The sequence below is a fragment of the Rana temporaria genome, chromosome 2 (assembly GCF_905171775.1).
Source record: "Rana temporaria chromosome 2, aRanTem1.1, whole genome shotgun sequence".
Classification (NCBI taxonomy): domain Eukaryota; kingdom Metazoa; phylum Chordata; class Amphibia; order Anura; family Ranidae; genus Rana; species Rana temporaria.
In genome coordinates, this window is record NC_053490.1 from 300817846 (window position 1) to 300835132 (window position 17287).

Consider the following 17287-nt stretch of genomic DNA (forward strand, 5'->3'; position numbering starts at 1 on the left):
TTAGGCTCCATGCATACTGGCTTAAAAAAACGCCAGTGCCCTTGGCAGAAAAAAAAACGTTAAGTTTCAGCGTTTTTTTTGTACTCGAGTATAGGAGCATTTAGCATTTTTTTCTGCCAAAAAAACGCTCTCAAAAACACAAAACAGATGGGTTTTCTTCTTCTGCCTTTAAACACTGAGCTTAGACTACCTAATGTGCAAAGACACATGGGATAACTTCAGTTGCTTTTACAGTCAAAGTGCTAAACTTTTCCAGCAAATTTTGGCATGCAGTTAAAGTTGAATAGCGTTTAAAGGTGCAAATGCGTAAACTCGTTCTATTGGCTAGAATAATCATTTATTATAGCCATTATATTACTGTAAGGCCCCTTTCAAACTATTTTTAGCAGTGATTCACCTTGTTTTTGCGGGGTATTAAGCCGTTCATTTCACGTTAGATCTACCCTCGCCTTTGTTTTAACCTGTGATGTCTGATTATATTTTATACTAGAAAGTTCATATGCAGCACTTTCTACTATTATGCCGCGTACACACGATCGTTTTTCATGTCATGGAAAAAAACAAAGTTTTTCTCGACGCGACTCCTCTCAAGCCTGCCTTGCATACACACGATCGTGATAAAAAATGCTCGAGCAAAGCGCGGTGACGTACAACACATACAATGGCACTATAAAGGGGAAGTTCCATTCGAATAGCTCCACCCTTTGGGCTGATTATGCTAATTTCCCATCTCATAACTTGCTTCTGAGCATGCACGTTTTTTCCCTGTCGTGAAAGCCTACACACGACTGTTTTTCACAGCGAGAAAAACAACGACGTGAACATTTTTCCACTAGTAGAAAACAAATGTTCATCATGATCAAACAGGAGAAAAAAAGTGAGAGGTTATTACCTACTGTGTGATGTATACTGGTAATTATACAGATGAAGGGAGAGAAGAATTGTGCTGAAATAATTGTATAGGTGGAGAAATCCAATAGCTGCTGACACTAAAATGACAGGATGGATTTATAAACGTCGAAGACCTAGACTAACCTAACACAAAGCTGGCCATACCCAAGGGACTTTGATTCTGTCTGTCAGCAAAAGATCAGACCTTGGAAAGTCCATTTTGTCACCTATAATACACATTTACTGTTCAATGCATATTGGATGAGATCACATGTCTCAGGATATCTTGGAGGATGTGGAACCAGGAAAAAAATCCCAACACGTCAGATAATTTTTTCATAGGCTAGCGAAGTGAAAATCAAGACACTATTTATTAGTCAATTTTTTTACTTTCCGGTAGCAAGTGTGTTGTACCATGTTAGCCATCAACAAAAGTAGAATCTTGGATTTAGGGTGATACCATTGATTGTCACTACAATCAATTTAGTTAGCTTATTTAGTTAGGGATCATAGCTAGTCATGTTGAAAAAAGACAAAAGTCCATCTAGTTTAGCCATGCTCAACTATGGTTCTTCTATGGTTCCTTCAGAGGTTTCCAGGAGTTCTTTGAGCTCTGGCTGATTGACCTCCCATTTGAAAGTGCCTGCACAGTTCTGGGGCCAATGCCAATTGTCAGGCTGGTTGCAAGACACCAATGATCTTTTTAGCTGTCTGTAAGAGTGGTCTTCTAACCACCACTCTAAGAGGGACATTCTGTCCACTTGACACCAATGTAGGGGGTGTATTTCTCACTGACTCCCAATGAATTGGTTTTAGTAGGGGTTCCTTGAGACCTAAAAATTATTTCAAGGGTTCCTCTGATAAAAAAAGGTTGAGAAAGGCTGATCTAGTTTAACCAAGAGAAAAAAACTATACCCACAATAGATCCAGACGAAGTCACAAAAACCTCTCCTGAAGGCGATCAGATATTCCCTGGATCAACAATCTTTGAACTGAACTGAAAAATTCTGAAACAAAAACATCAATTGCAGCCTCACTGTGCCATTAATTGCAGCCACTGTGCCCATCATATGCAGCCAACTGTGCCCATCATATGAAGCCAACTGTGCTCATCATATGCAGCCACTGTGCCCATTATTGGATTGGATTGGATTGGAATAAATACTTATAGAGCGCCGAATGCGAGTTGTGAAACTCGCGTCTAAGCGCTTACCAACAAGCTGGGGGTATACAGTTCCCAAGAGCAAAAAGAAGAAACTAGGACATCTAAGTAAAAGAGGGGAACACAGTGGTGCAGTGAATAGCACTTTCGCCTAGCAGCAAAAGGTTCGCTGGTTCGAATCCCAACCACGACACCATCTGCCTGGAGTTTGCATGTTCTCCCTGTGTCTGCGTGGGTTTCCTCCGGGTACACTGGTTTCCTCCCACACTCCAAAGACATGCTGGTAGGTAAATTGGATCTCGTCCAAATTAGCCCAGTATATATGTATATATGTGTGTATGACTGTGTGTCCCTAGCGTGTCATGATCCTACGGGGTAAAAATGACCGCACCAGCCAAGCAGATACCGGTTGGAAAAAGCGCCCAGAGGCGATTCAGTTCGCATGCATTGCGCTATACAAGTCATTCATTCATTCATTCATTCATTCAATAAACAGAAATATAAAAAGAAGGGGGGGGGGTGTCAGGGCACAAAAAGCCTATCCCTACTCCCTGACCATGGACCGCAGCCTGGGATTAAGGCAGCGTCCTGCTAAGGGCTTGGAAGGCCAAGTCTCTATCTGTAGGCTTGTGAAAAAAGAAGTGTTTTCAAGCCCTTACGGAAGGCCATCAAGGAGGAGGATGCTCGGAGCTGATGAGGGAGCTGGTTCCAAAGAGAGTTCCCCAGTGTATGCAGCCACCTGTGCCCAGAAAAGGAGCTGAATGCCTGAATAGGGGGTGGCTACAGCGGCCGTGGATAGATTCATGCAATGCATGAATCTATCCATAGTATACACAGAGAGGGTGGCTGGAGAGAGGGGGTGGCGCCTGAGCGCCATTGGTTATTACATAAAAAATGTTATATCCAGTTACATTTTGTGCTTTTAGAAATTCATCCAGCTGTTTTTTAAAACATTTTACTAAGCTGATCAGAACTTCTTGGTATCTTGGTACTCTAAATCCAAACTTCTACTTATGTCGTTCTAGTCAAATGCAAATCCAACAAACAGCTTAATTTTATTATGGCCTAAAATAAACCAAACCTAACGATTCACCAGCCTACCATGGTTGTAGACATTCAGTTCCCTAACAATTAGGGAGTGGTTGAAGCACATCATGAACGCACACTGAATACCCCCTTCAGATGCCAACACACACTGGACCTTAATAATGGTGCAGCCCAAGTTCCTTTGTTCTCATGTGTGCTCCACACATCACCATGACATACAATTGTGAAAGGATTCCAATTCAGATGCTAAATCCAAATGTGTCATTTAGAAGGCTGATTTTGTAAAACCACAAGATGAATAATGGACTGAGAATTTATAATCAAAGCCACACTTAAAGTCAAGTTTATCAGAATAAACTTTCCCATCTTGTAAAATGATGTGTATCATCCAGCGGAGTCAGCTCATACCACAATGATGTCACCTATTTATAATGCAATGATACCCTAATTATAGATTTCCACCATTGTGCTGAGTTTCCCTTCATTGCGTACAGTCATTAGGTACATCCTAAAGCAGGACTTCGGGAAAACAAATAACTCTCTTTAAGGGCCCATTCACACAGTACACTGTGATAATAGCAGCATTACATGGTAATGCACACTGTGTGATCATTCTGTGTGATCAACTCATTCTGAATGGCACCCAACTGCGCCTTCTCAGCTCACCTGCAGTAATGTACTACTGTGCAAAAATGTAGCAAGAACAATTGGTGGTCCATTAGGTAGTTCAAATGAATGAGATGCCTTAATGCAATGTACATTAGCATGTGACATAACATGCATTATGTGGCTAAATGCACTACAGTGGCGCACCGCAAAATTGTAAATGGGCCTTTATACTAATTGTGTATTCATTAATTTAAATACCACTATTCTAATTACTTTGGGTATATTATTATATTAAGCCTTCACTCTACGAAGCAGGCTGAAAGTAGGAATACCACCATTGTGATTTAGTCAGGCTCTAGTGCACCGTACAGCGGTTACATTGTTAAGTGGACCTATACTGTGGGGGCTGTAAGGCCAGTTCACATGGGAGATTCGATCAGGTCAGTTTTTCAGGCGAACCTGATCAGACCATCCATTGTTCTCTATTGAACAGTGGACATGTGTTCACTGACACCCACTAGCATCAGATCTGATCCTGTTTGCTAAAAACAGATGGATTGGGGGATCCACTTCCCATTCATCTGGCGGATTGGATCGGATGACTGTTGGATGGAAACGGACAGGCGATCTGTTTCCACTCTACCGCCCCAAAGAGAATAGCGGGGCTATGCAGAGCGGACACGGACCTGTCATCTGTTTGCTCAGCAGGGATCCGCAGAGAGATCCCCTGCTGAGCAGGCTGATGTGCTTTACGGAGTCCACCCCGTGTGAAAAGGACACAGTCACCAGTGTTGTCTTTGGTCTCCCTGCACACTTATGGTGTCTTGTTCTGCACCATGTCTATGTGTAGAGGCAGCCATCTTGAAGGCTTTGCTTCCTAATGTCACTTATTACTTACTTATTACTGGTAATTAAGGGCTCCATCACACAAGAGGGGTGTGCTGGAATACAGTACAATCCTAGCGCAACCCACTGTTTTGATTATTTTGTGGGATGTTATTGAAATGTCACAAGTTAATATCTAATACAGTTCAGTGACGTTGCAATGTGGAGGTTTGCGTTGCAACATTGATTAAAAAATAAAAGAAACAAAACCTGCCCGCAGAACAACATTGTGGTGTGAACTGACAGCATAGGAAAGAGTATTGGGGCTGTGTGAGCTTTCAGTGTAGCCCCAGCACATCTGATATCAATGAGTCCTTAGGCCTCGTACACACGACCGGATCTATCCGCTGGGATTTATCCGCAGATCAGTTCCAGCGGATAGATCCGGTGGTGTGTACGTCCGAGTGGACATTTATCGGCGGAAAAAATTCCAGCCGACGGATTTCCAGCGGATAAAAATTTCTTAGCATGCTAAGAAATCTATCCGCTGGAATCCTGTCCAGCGGATTGATCCGGTGGTCTGTACAGATTCACCGGATCAATCCGTCCGCTCCTCTCCCTCGCATGCGTCGTAATGATTCGACGCATGCGTGGAAGTCTTTATCTTCCAGCGTCGCGCACATCGCCGCGTCATCATCGCGGCGACGGCGCGACACGTCACCGCCGATAGATTCCGCGCGGATTTCAATCTGATGGTTAGTACAACCATCAGATCAAAATCCGCCAGAGGACCGTTTCCAGCGGATAATCCTCTCGTGTGTACGGGGCCTTAGAGATTGCTAGACTGTAGCAGCAGAGGTGAAGAAAACACAGATTCACAGGATATATGAATCAGAAGCTGAAAGATGCTTGTTTGCATGCCCTCAGTTACAGCTTTCTCTCCAGATAAGAGATAAATGAGCAGCACAGTAGTGGCATCATCAAATTTCACTCCAAATCTTGTGTAATAGTCAGAAGCAACAGTGCCACAGATTGGTGGTCTCCAACCTGCGGCCTGTGGGCTGGATGTGACCCTTCGCTTGCTCTTACGTGGCCCTTGAGGCACTGTTCCACCCACTGATATGAGACACTATTCCTCCAACTGATAAGGCCTTATTCCTTCCACTGACACCAATGAAGGGGGGTACTCTTCCTCCCAATGATATAAACCAGGGTTTGACAAATTTGCTTGGAATCTAGGAGTCAGCTAAAAAAGTTAGGAGCCAGAAAACGCGCCCTGTCCCGCCAAGCTCGTGCATAGAAGCGAACACATACCTGAGTAGCGCCCGCATATGTGAACGGTATTCAAACCACACATGTGAGGTATCGCCGCGATCGTTAGAGCGAGAGCAATAATTCTAGCCCTAGACCTCCTCTAACTCAAAACATGCAACCTGTCTAATTTTTTAAACGTCGCCTATGGAGATTTTAAAGGGTAAAAGTTTGTCGGCATTCCACGAGCGGACGCAATTTTGAAGCGTGACATGTTGGGTATCAATTTACTCGGCGTAAAATTATATTTCACAATATAAGAAAAAAAAATTGGGATAACTTTACTGTTGTCTTATTTTTTCATTAAAAAATGTGTATTTTTACCCAAAAAAGTGCCGCTGCGCAAATACGATGTGACAGAAAGTATTGCAACGATCGCCATTTTATTCGCTAGCATGTTAGAATAAAAAAATATATATAATGTTGTTCTAATTAGAGGGAAACAGATGGCAGTGAAAAAACACTTTAAGAACTGCTGTTTTACTTGTAATGCCAACGGCCACCACCAGATGGCGCCAGGTCACAGAAGGAAGCTTGGGCCTTCACAAGGCTGCAAAGCCGCGGCCTCAATTACCGGCCGTCGTGAGCCCGCCGCGATCGCGCGGTGGGGGCGCACAGAGACACAGGATACTGTGCCTCTGTGGGCCCCCACCTCCCCCGCCGCGCAATTGCGGCAGGCCCGCGATGGCCGGTAATTGCTTTGTAGGCCGCAAAGCCGCGGCCTCAACTACCGGCGGGCGCCAGGTCACAATTTCTTGTCGCAATTGCGACCGGGCACCCAGATTTTGTCGAGCCCTGACATAAACAATAGGGGTACTATTTCTCCCACTGATATCAATGATAGGGCATTATTCCTCCCACTGACACCAACGATGGGGCATTAATCCTCCCACTGACACCAACGATTGGGGCACTATTTCTCCCACTGACACCAACGATTGGGGCACTAATCCTCCCACTAACACCAACGATCGGGGCACTATTCCTCCCACTGACACCAACGATTGGGGCACTATTCCTCCCACTGACACCAAGATTGGGGCACTATTCCTCCCACTGACACCAACGATTGGGGCACTATTCCTCCCACTGACACCAACGACTGGGGCACTATTCCTTCCACTAATACCAATTATTAAGGACTCTATTCATCCTCCTGCTGACCACAGGTGTTTTATAAAAAAAATTATACTCCCGCTGACCACCAAACTTGAGACATTTTCTACTTCAGAGCCCCGCCTGCTGCAGTCCGGCCCCCCTATATTCTGAAGACAGTAAACTGACTCTTTGTTTAGAAAGTTTGGAGACCCCTGCTTTAGATGATCTAACACTGCAAATATATAGCGATGCAGTTTAAGGTGCAGTAGAGTCCAGGCATTTTTTACAGGACTTCTTAGGCACAGTTTCTAGAATTCTACATTTTCAGATTTTAACATTTCTAGATATTTCCTATAGCATAGGCAATTGTTACTTTTTTAGGGCCATTTTAAAATGTTTAGGACAGCCGGCACTGAGGAGGAGGGGGTTACACGGGCTTGCAGGAGGTGAAAGTCACAAAAAAAAGAACTCACCATTTTGGTGATACATATTCATAATAGTCCACTGAGCAGGCAGGGAGCAGTGATGGCAGGGTAAGCTGCAGAAGGACAAAGCCTGTATAGGTGTGTTGCATTCTGGCTATATAGGCTGGAAATCACAAGACTGGCTGAACAGAATCACAAATAGTTTTTCAAGGGTACACTTTAAACAGTACACTGAGGAATATTCTGTCATTCTCAACCAGGGCTCCTGTAGAGCAGGGGTATCAAACTCAATTTCATTGAAGGCCACATCAGCAATATGGTCAAAGGGCTGGTTGTATCAGGAGTGCACTAGGTACAGGGTGCAGAGTTCAGGAGTGCACTAGGTACAGGGTGCAGAGTCTAGGGATGTGCTGTGTACAGAGTTTAGGGGTGCACTATGCACAGTGTGCAACCCCAACCATAATGCCCACCCCTCACCCACAAAGCTTCCTGGCATCTCTCTTCTACCTTTTCTGGCTCTAGTACTATCCTGTGTAGGCGGCTCTGTGTCGCCTTGCAGGGAGATTGTTCTCTCTCTCTCTCAGATTCTGGGGAGATGCCTCTGCCGTTAGAACATGCAGGGATCTGTTAATTCTGAGAGCCACTGAGAGCAAAGCTGTGCCTCTTAAACACAGAAGGCTTCTGTGTTTACAAATGGCAGCGGGGATTGGGAGAGGAGGGGGTGAGCCGGAGGTGGCTGAATGGAGTTCTCCCACGTTTCGGTAACAAAACTGGGTGCAAGAGCCACATGACAAGGCCTGGCGGGCTGGATTTGGATGGGTGGATTGATTTGGCCCTTTGGGCCTTGTGTTTGACATATGTGCTCTAGAGGCTGCTAGGTGTCAGCCCCCTCAGCGGTGACCAGGTGCCACTGTGGGGGCTTCTTTCTAAGGTGTGCTGGTGTGCAGTGACACAAATGAAGTGCCATTTTTAGAACTTCAAATAAAGTTGCACAATACAAAAAGGAACCTCGTGATGTGCTGAAATGCTCACTGTAGCCGGAATCATAAATAATATGTTCATTCAGTGCTATAAAAAGTACAATCCTATAAAATCGGTGCAAAATTAAAATAACATCATGTATATACCCATGTGCTAAATCAGTACTCAAAAAAGTGACCCGTGCAAATTTAAATTATATGTAATGTAAACACCACAACCTATTCAGTTCATAATAGAAATGAAAGGGAAAACATTTGTGTATACATAGAAAAACATATACTTTTCCCCTCTTTTTATAAAGGATCACATACCATCTGTTCTCAGCTGCATAAGGAGTTAAGAGAGCTGGAGGAGGAAAAACAGCAGTACACTAGTCTTTTCAGTGAATGGCTGTGCTGAGCAGGACATGTGAGTACAAGTCAGGTTACTGGAAGAGAGCACACTGAGTTCCCAGAATAGCTAATGAACTGAGCACGCTGTGCTCTCATGCCTAGTGTGGTCACTTTTTAATAGGAAAGCAGGGGGACTGGCAGGAATACAAGAGATGTCACACAAAGAAAGCAATACAAAGATAACAGGAGACTTCTTTGTAAAAAAAATACATGGTACAGCAGGGTTGGGTTTACTACTCTTAATACCAACAGATGACAATATAATGTACAAAAGCCACACACTAGGTGCAAATAGCTGCAATCAAACAAGGTCATGAGAGATCATATGACCCATTAGAAGTGGCAGCTGAGGGGTCACATCACCCATATCACTGTTTTCGTTTCTGTATCATGCAGTTATATATAGTCAGTTGATATTTTTGGGTAGACCATAAAGCAGGGTCAGCAATCAGTAGATTGTGATCTACCAGTAGATCTCAGTCTGGGCTTGCTGACCCCCCAAACAGTGCAATGCAGAGGGACTACTTGTAAATTTGGAGCTGTAGTAGGGAGCAAGAGCCGCATAAGCCTCCTCTGTAGTGCTGGCTCCTGTCCCATGCGGAATGATACCAAATGCACTCCATCTCTTAACCCGGCTAGCGGTGTCCAGAGTGGTGCCAGCAGCAGGAAAGAAGAGATCTTTAGGTCGGTGTGAAGTAATACATTGGACATAATAGTATGAGGCTGTTTTCATACTGATGCACTGCAGTTTACTCACACCATGGGTGCAGAGCAGTGTACCTGCAGCTTTTCTTGTGGGTTTGCTGCGCTTAGCCATAGACTAGACTTCTATCGTATACTGTACTGTGGTTTGGTGCAGGATTTTTGGTGCGCTTTCAGAAAGTGCACCACACCTGCAGGATATGATAGAAGTCTATGGAAAAGTGCAGCTAACCCAGGAAAGTTTCAAATGCAATGCGCTGCACCCGTGGTGCAGGTAAGCCGCAGAACATTAGTGTGAAAGCAGCCTTATAGGGGGCTGAAAACAGTAATGGTTTATTTACATTTTGCAATTTGGGGGGTGGTAAAACCCCATAATTAAGACGTGATGTTATCACCCCAAACTGCACCCTTTTTAGCTGCAGTGGCCAGGGGTGTACACATATCGCAGCCGCAGTAGTTATATACACCCTGGCATGGTTGGTGGGTGTAGCACTTGCCAAGCATGACCCATTCAAGGGAATGAGGCTACTCTGCAAGTGCCCTGCAACTTTGTGCAGTACAGCAAACAAGGGGTTAAAGCAGGCATTGTTGTGTTGCTTTTTCACAACCTGCTTTTAAAGCGGAGCTCCGCCGTAAAAAAAAAATATTAAAAGCCAGCAGCTACAAATACTGCAGCTACTGACTTTTAATATTAGGACACTTACTTGTCCTGGAGTCCAGCGACGTCGGCAGCAGAAGACGAGCAATCGCTCATGACTCTTCTGCCCCCACGCCATCCTCGGTGAGGGAACCAGGAAGTGAAGCATTGCAGCTTCACTGCCCGGTTCCTTATGGCGCATGCGCGAGTCGCACTGCGCCGTGCTCACTGGTCCCCGCTGTGGTCTGGGAGCCATGTGTTTCCCAGAACACAACGGGGAGGGGGGGCTGACGTTCTGCCCGCAGTCTACCCGCAGACTGTATGGCCGGAAGTGGGTGCAAATACCTGGTATCTGCACCCCCCTCCCCCTGAAAGGTGCCAAATGTGACACCGGAGGGGGGGAGGGTTTCCGATGAGCTCCGCTTTAACCCCTTGTACCTTGGAAGAATCATGCAGTTGCGGGGCACTTGCAGAGTGGCCCCATTTATTTGAACGGGGCGTGATTGGTAGCACCCACAAAGAGCAACAGGGGGCTTAATTCCTGTTGCAGAATGTGTACAACTTTGGCTGCTGCCTCAGGGTGGGGATAGGGGGCCAAGGGGTTTTGCCCCCCCCCCCAACTTTATGTGTGAATGAGCATATGTTGCCTCCTCCCCACCTGGTTTAAACCAATAATTGCAGTGCAAAGCATGCGAATGCAACATGGTATGTGAGGAGGCAACATTGTGCCTGGTGATCTTTGACTTCTCCCATGTTGTTCAGATAGATCTCCACCTCTTTAAGGTTGCCAACCCCTGGTCTAAAACATTCTGACAGGAAGTTTATAATATATGCGAAAACATGTCTAAAACTAGAGAGAAACTGCTGCTTGTAGCCAATGGGATTCCGTGTGACTGTAGTCTAGCGCCGGTTAGGAATGAAAAGCAAGGCCCAACACCCCCGGCCTCCATGAATGATAACACGCTGACAAATAACTGAGTTATGTGTCCATATAAAGAAATGAGGCCACAGGCCAAGTACTTCTCACTTTATAAGAGCCACAATCTGACAAACATTTTATATTATATTCATAGCAGTACAGTTCCTCAGGAATTCTGAAGTGGCGATATATTTATACCAGAAGACATCACCGCCATTCACATAGAACACAGTTTTCACCAAGTAAATTAACATTTTTAAACACAAAAGACCAGATATAAAAATGTCTGTGCTATCTATATCTATCTAATCCAGTCATAGCCACCTAAGAACAGGAAACAGAACCAAACTGCAATCTATAAGCAACACTTTAATGCATGAGGCCTGATGTTAAAGCTGCCTTCAGTGATACAGATGCTGATTTAATGGATATGAAAGTAAACATTCCTAGCATAGGGCCTCATTCACACTGGCAATGACATGCATGTGTTTAGCGGACATTTCTAAACGCATAAGGCCCTGTTCACACCTGAGCGATTTTCAGCTTGAAGCTTGTAACTCTAAAAACACTCAACAAGCAAAATCCTATTTATTTCAATTGCCCCTGTTCACATCTGAGTGTTCTGTCACTCAAAAAAAATACAGTACATGAGCTTCTTTTTTTTTTTGGCAGCTTACAAGCGTTTTTTGCCCCACAGACTTCAATAGAAAGGCCTGACTTGTTTTACCAGCGTTTTGTCGCTCGTTTTCTGCTCAAACAGCAGCTCTCCACCCCTAATTTCCTCTTCTCCCCCTAGCGCTTTCTGTTGGCTAAACAAAAATGCCCGAAGCTGTAAAACGTTTGTAATACGCTTCTAAAAATGCTTGTCAAAAGCTGCAAAAACGCTTTAAAAAAATGACCAAAAAACAACAGTAAATCAATACAATGCTTTTACCTGCATTAGGGACGCTTCACACCTGAATCGCACAGATCGATTCAGTATGATGCAATTTACAGCCCAGTCTTTTTAATAGGCTGAAATTGCACTGTATCTCAAAATTTGTAGCATGCACTACCTTTCAAAAATGCACTGCACCAAATTGCATGGTACTGTGGTACCATGTGAACCGGTGCAGGCAAGTGCACTGTGTTTGGGATGTCATTAGGAATACACTGACATCCCAAACACAGATAGCAAACACAGTACACTTTGCTACCACAGTACCATGCGATTTGGTGCAGTGGATTTTTTGAAAAGTAGTGCATGCATTATTTTTTTGAATGTGGTGCGGGAAATGCGCACAGAGCGCAGGTTTCCCACGCCATGTTCTAGTGTGAAGGAGCCCTTAGGTGCGCTCAGTTTAGCTGTGTTTGGAGAAAGTAGGATTCTGTTCACCTGGGTCATATTAGATACTCTGAACAAATCTGAGCCCTCGTTCCCATTGGAGGGACTTATCATGCGAACACCTTATTGCCGGCAATCACACTGTTCAAAACAGTGCGACGCATCAATTTGAAAAAGTAGTTCCTGCACTCATTTTGCTGTTTTCGGGTGTGACTTGCATGAAGCCGAACAGATGTCTTCCAAGCCACACCTGAAGTTGCACTGACATGCGGCTTTGAAATTGTGCGCTTTCAGGTGAAGTTGCACGATTTCAAAGCCGCATGCAATGTGACGAGGGCTAAGGCCTTGGCAGACTGGGCACTTAGCCTTTGTGTATCACATATTGGCATTTGGTGCACCCGGGAAGCGCAGGGGCAATGTCTCGACCCGCTGCCTGCAGCCTGTCAAGGTCTGTGACAGGCTGAAATACGCTGCTGATGGTCGCTTTATTGAGTGCTACTAATGTTTAGGGCCGTATGCGTTCAGGGACATATGCCCAGAACGCAGGTATTCTGCAATCCAGGCAAACATTAGTACCACTCAATACAGCGACTATCAGAGCGTATTTCAGCCTGTCACAGACCTTGATGCTGCACCTGTGCTTCCAGGGCGCATGGAAATGCCAGGATTAGTCACACAGGAGCTAAAAAAAACAGTGTGCATGAGGCCCAAAGCACTTTGCACACCACCATCACAATACATGCGTTCAGAAACTATTTATAAAGGCATCAGGGGGCGTGTAATGCTTTGTAATGTATGAATTCACACCTAGACATTCAGCAGTATCTAGCTGCACTAAGGGTTGGTTCACACCTCAATCACACAGGAACGTGGTCCACGCGACTCAGTGTAGTGCGATTTTCAGTCCAATCATTTGAATAGGCTGAAATCACAATGGATCAAACATAATGCACTACTTTTCAGAAAAACACACTGCACCGGATCTCCTGGTAGCGCAGTACCCTAGGGTTGCTACAGTACCTGCCCGGGATTCAATCGGACAGTCTGGGTTTTGAATCATGTGTCCAGATTTCAGGTGGACAGAAACCCGGACACATTATTCAGACCGGGTTGTGGCTCCTAATGCTATGCGCACCGCATTTCTACACTCCTTGGTGCACCGAAAGGTGTCCCAAGCCGCTAAAGTGTTTGGGTTTGGCTTGAAGAAAAGGTGGCAACCCTAAGGTACCCTGTGATCGGGTGCAATTGGCAAATACACTGTGTTTGTGATGTCGCTAAGAATATACTGACACCCACAGTAGATCGAACACACAGTGCGTTTTGAATGCAGTACAGGAAACACACACAGAATTTGCTCATCCCACACTGCGTTCTGGCCCTCAGTCTAGCTGCGCTTACACAAACAAGACATTTCTGCATTCTGGGACTGTTTAGCCTGGTTTTCTGCCGCTAAACGCATGTAAATACAGGTACATCCAGATGCAGGAGTAATGGATCTGGGAAGTAGAGCTTTTTTTATACATCTCAGATCACTGCCTGGGTGCATGAGGCCTAAATCCATGCAATGCATATGAATTCACACCTAGGCCTCATGCACACGGGCACCTGGGGCCAATGCAATGTAAAATTCAGGTGTATGTTCCCCGTCCGCAGTCACAGCCGCCTGCACAGATCAATGGCTGGATGAGGCTGTACGCTGGTACCTACGCATCCAAGTGCATACATGTTTACAGGTATGGATGTACACCCCCGGACAAAGACTGTCTGCCTCCAGGGGTGTACATCTATACCTGTACACATGTATACACTTGGATGCGTAGGTACCAGCGTACAACCTCATCCTGCCATTGATCTGTACAGGCAGCTGTGACCCCGGACACCCCCCAGACACCTGCATTTTACATTGTAGGGCCCATGTGTATGAGCCCATTAGCCCCAGTTCACACCGAATGTGGCATTGAACTTGTGCTACTTCTGTGCGATTTCAAAGCCACGGTCAGTGCGATTTCACGTGCGGCTTGCCGACATCTGTGTGATTTCATGCACAGATGTTAATGCAAGTCGCACATAAAATTGCCAAAAATAGTGCAGGAACCTTTTTCAAACTGGTGCAAGTCGGAGTCGCACCAATTTGAACAGTTCCATAGGCACAAATAGCGGGGCAACTTGTCATGTGATTTTTAAACTGTCAAATCGCATGACAAGTCGCAACAATGTGAACGGGGGCTAAAGGCAGGTACATCTAAATACAGGAGGAGCAAAGCTTGCTTATACGTCACAGATCGCTTCTCCTGCGTTAAGGTTATGCCATTGTGAATGAGGCCTTATACAGGGGTGTCAAACTCAATTTCATTGTGGGCCACATCAGCATTGCGATTGCCCTCAAAAGGGCCGCTTGTATCTGTAAGATTAGATGTCCAGCACAACCCCTCCCCTTACATTAAATGTCAAGAGCCACCCCACCTTTAGAAGTTGAGTCCCCCCCTCTCCCTTACATCACAGTGCACCCCCCTTTCCTTATGCTGCTGCTGGGAAGAAGCTGGATGCATTGCTTAAAAGCAGAAAGTAAGGGTCTGGAGGAGGACCAGAAGAGGTGTGAGGGCCACATGTAATGGCCTGGAGGGACAGATTCGGCCCGCGGGCCTTGTGTTTCACACCTATGCCGTACAATAAATGTGCTGCACTATCCCTCCGACAGAAAAAAAGTGGTTGCAAAACCATTGCGAATACTTTAACCTACAAGGTAAGCCTAGATTAAGGCTTAGCCCCCATTCACATCTAGGCGTTTTTACGCCAGTAGTGCTACGCCGCTGCCGCCAGAGGGACGAAAACACATGTCCCTCTATGGAGATGGTTCACACCAAACACCGGACGCCTGACGCCTGCCGTCTGCCGCCTGAAAAAAGGTCCCGGACCTTTTTTTTAGGCGGCTTTCGGCTAGGAGATGGGAACCATCTCCATAGAGGGGGTCAATCTGGGGCACACCTAGGCGGACAATACCGGCGTTTTGTCGCCGCAAATCGCGGTACAAAACGCCACTATTTGTACCGCGATTTGCGGCGACAAAACGCCGCAAATTTGTCTGCCTAGGTGTGAATGGAGCCTAACCTGTAGGTGCTTGAAATATCTCCCAGACCTGAACCGCCTAGGAGATATTTGCAAATCGCTGTATGGCGATTTGTTCTGCGCATGCGCCAGAGTTAGAAAGGGCGTGCTGTGCCGTTTCTAACTCGGGTCATGCCGTGAGTGGAGGCTCCCGCACGCATGCGCGGTAGTGACGTCACGCGACTCCAGACACTCACAGAGCCGGAGTTCGCGGCCCCGGAAGGAAGAGGGGTGAAGAATGGGCGCTCGCTACTCGCGAAGAAGACGGGGACATCACAGGCTTCTCCTGCAGGTAAGTGTCATATAATGGGCTACTATGCGATGCATAGTAGCCCATTATGCTTTACCTTTGCAGGGAAACAAAGAGGAAGTAACACCCATCAGGGTTTACTTCCTCTTTAATGCCTTGAGGGCTGCTTCACAACCAGAAACACGCAGACCAATTCAGTGCAGCGTGAGGTTCAGCCCATTCTGGGCGGAAATCGCACTGGATCGCACCAAAAGAGGTGCATGCACTACCTTTAAAAACGCACTGCAACCAGATTATTATTATTATACAGGCTGCATATGGTGCTAACAGTTTGCGCAACGCTTTACAACATGAGGGCAGACAGTACAGTTATAATGCAATTCAATACAGGAGCGCCTTGCTCGTTAGAGCTTACAATCTAGAATCGTGTGGTACAGGCAAACGTCTGCGATCTGCGTTTTGAGGTGTTGTCACAAATACATTGACACCCGCAGGAGTTCGCACGCCCACTACGTTTTAAACGCGGTGTGGTGAAACGCGCAAGTTTCCCGCACCGCGTTCTGGTGTGAGAACGGGCCACCAAATCATCTCCACTGTACAAAATGATGTTACGAAATGCCCCAAAAAAAAAAAAAACAGTTTTCACCCGTTAGCCGGTATATTTAAGGAAATTGGTCTTATGATGAATGATGAAGGTTATGTGTGTGTTCCCAGGGTGCACTTCCGATTAGCAGCATTCAGCCCACCCGGTAACTGCAGTTTTCCCAACCCACACGCCCAACTACTATACCTCACCTGCATAATGAAATCACCAGGACACGGCACACAATGGCCAAGGCGGAGAGCCGGGATCTGATGGCATGGCACCCATGGGAGATGGCATAAAGGAAGATGGTAGTAATGGAAGGTGAGGAGGGAGGGAGTGGATGGGAGAGGATGATTAGGGTGGTGGATGGGAGAGGATGATGAGGGTGGTGGTGGGATCCAGGACTTGATTCCTGGGGATGTGTAGGATTTTACTCACCAGAGCAGCCTGTGTGATGAGCAGCAGAAGCCCTGCACCATGGATAATCCCAAAGGCAAGATGCATCCTCCTTCTTGGCTAGAGATGTCCCTACAAATAACCCGACTAGATCGCCCTCCTTTCTCTGCCTCGTCCCCTCCGATCCCTCTTATTCCTCCATAAGGACAGGCTAGCTCCTCTACAAATCCTCTCCTCCTCCTCCCTTCTTCTCCTCCTCCTCTTCCTCTGATCTCTCTCCTTCCCTTTCACCTTCCCTCCTCGGATGGTTCTGCCGTTGTGCTGCCTCTCCTCTTACACCCCTGGCTCTTCTTGTCTTTCCCCTTCAGCAGGAAACGTCTCCCCTCCCTCTCCTCTCCTCTCCTCTCTCCTCTCCTTTCCCTGGCGATCGATGTGTAGAAGGAGAAGGAGAAGGAGAAGGTCCATGGGCTGGCTGCACACAGTGGCAGGCCGCCGCGCCATCTTGTGGACGGTCGCTGGTAATGCAGGAGAAGGCGATGCTGTGTTATTGCCAGTCATTATTCATCATGATACAATACCTGTCCCTCACTAGGTTGACCTCATCCCTAGGATAGAAAAGATCGGATT

At 46.1% G+C, this 17287-nt stretch overlaps 1 protein-coding gene across 1 annotated transcript in view; it reads right to left on the bottom strand.

Moving 5' to 3' along the window:
- Positions 1–17065, bottom strand: part of LOC120926948 (syndecan-3-like) — a 180274-nt gene extending 163209 nt beyond the window's left edge. Inside the window, exon 1 of the mRNA XM_040337288.1 lies at positions 16703–17065. Within this exon, the coding sequence (XP_040193222.1) occupies positions 16703–16768 (66 nt within the window). The 5' untranslated portion in view covers positions 16769–17065. The remainder of the gene's footprint in view (positions 1–16702) is intronic.
- Between the last annotated feature and the right edge of the window lie 222 nt (positions 17066–17287).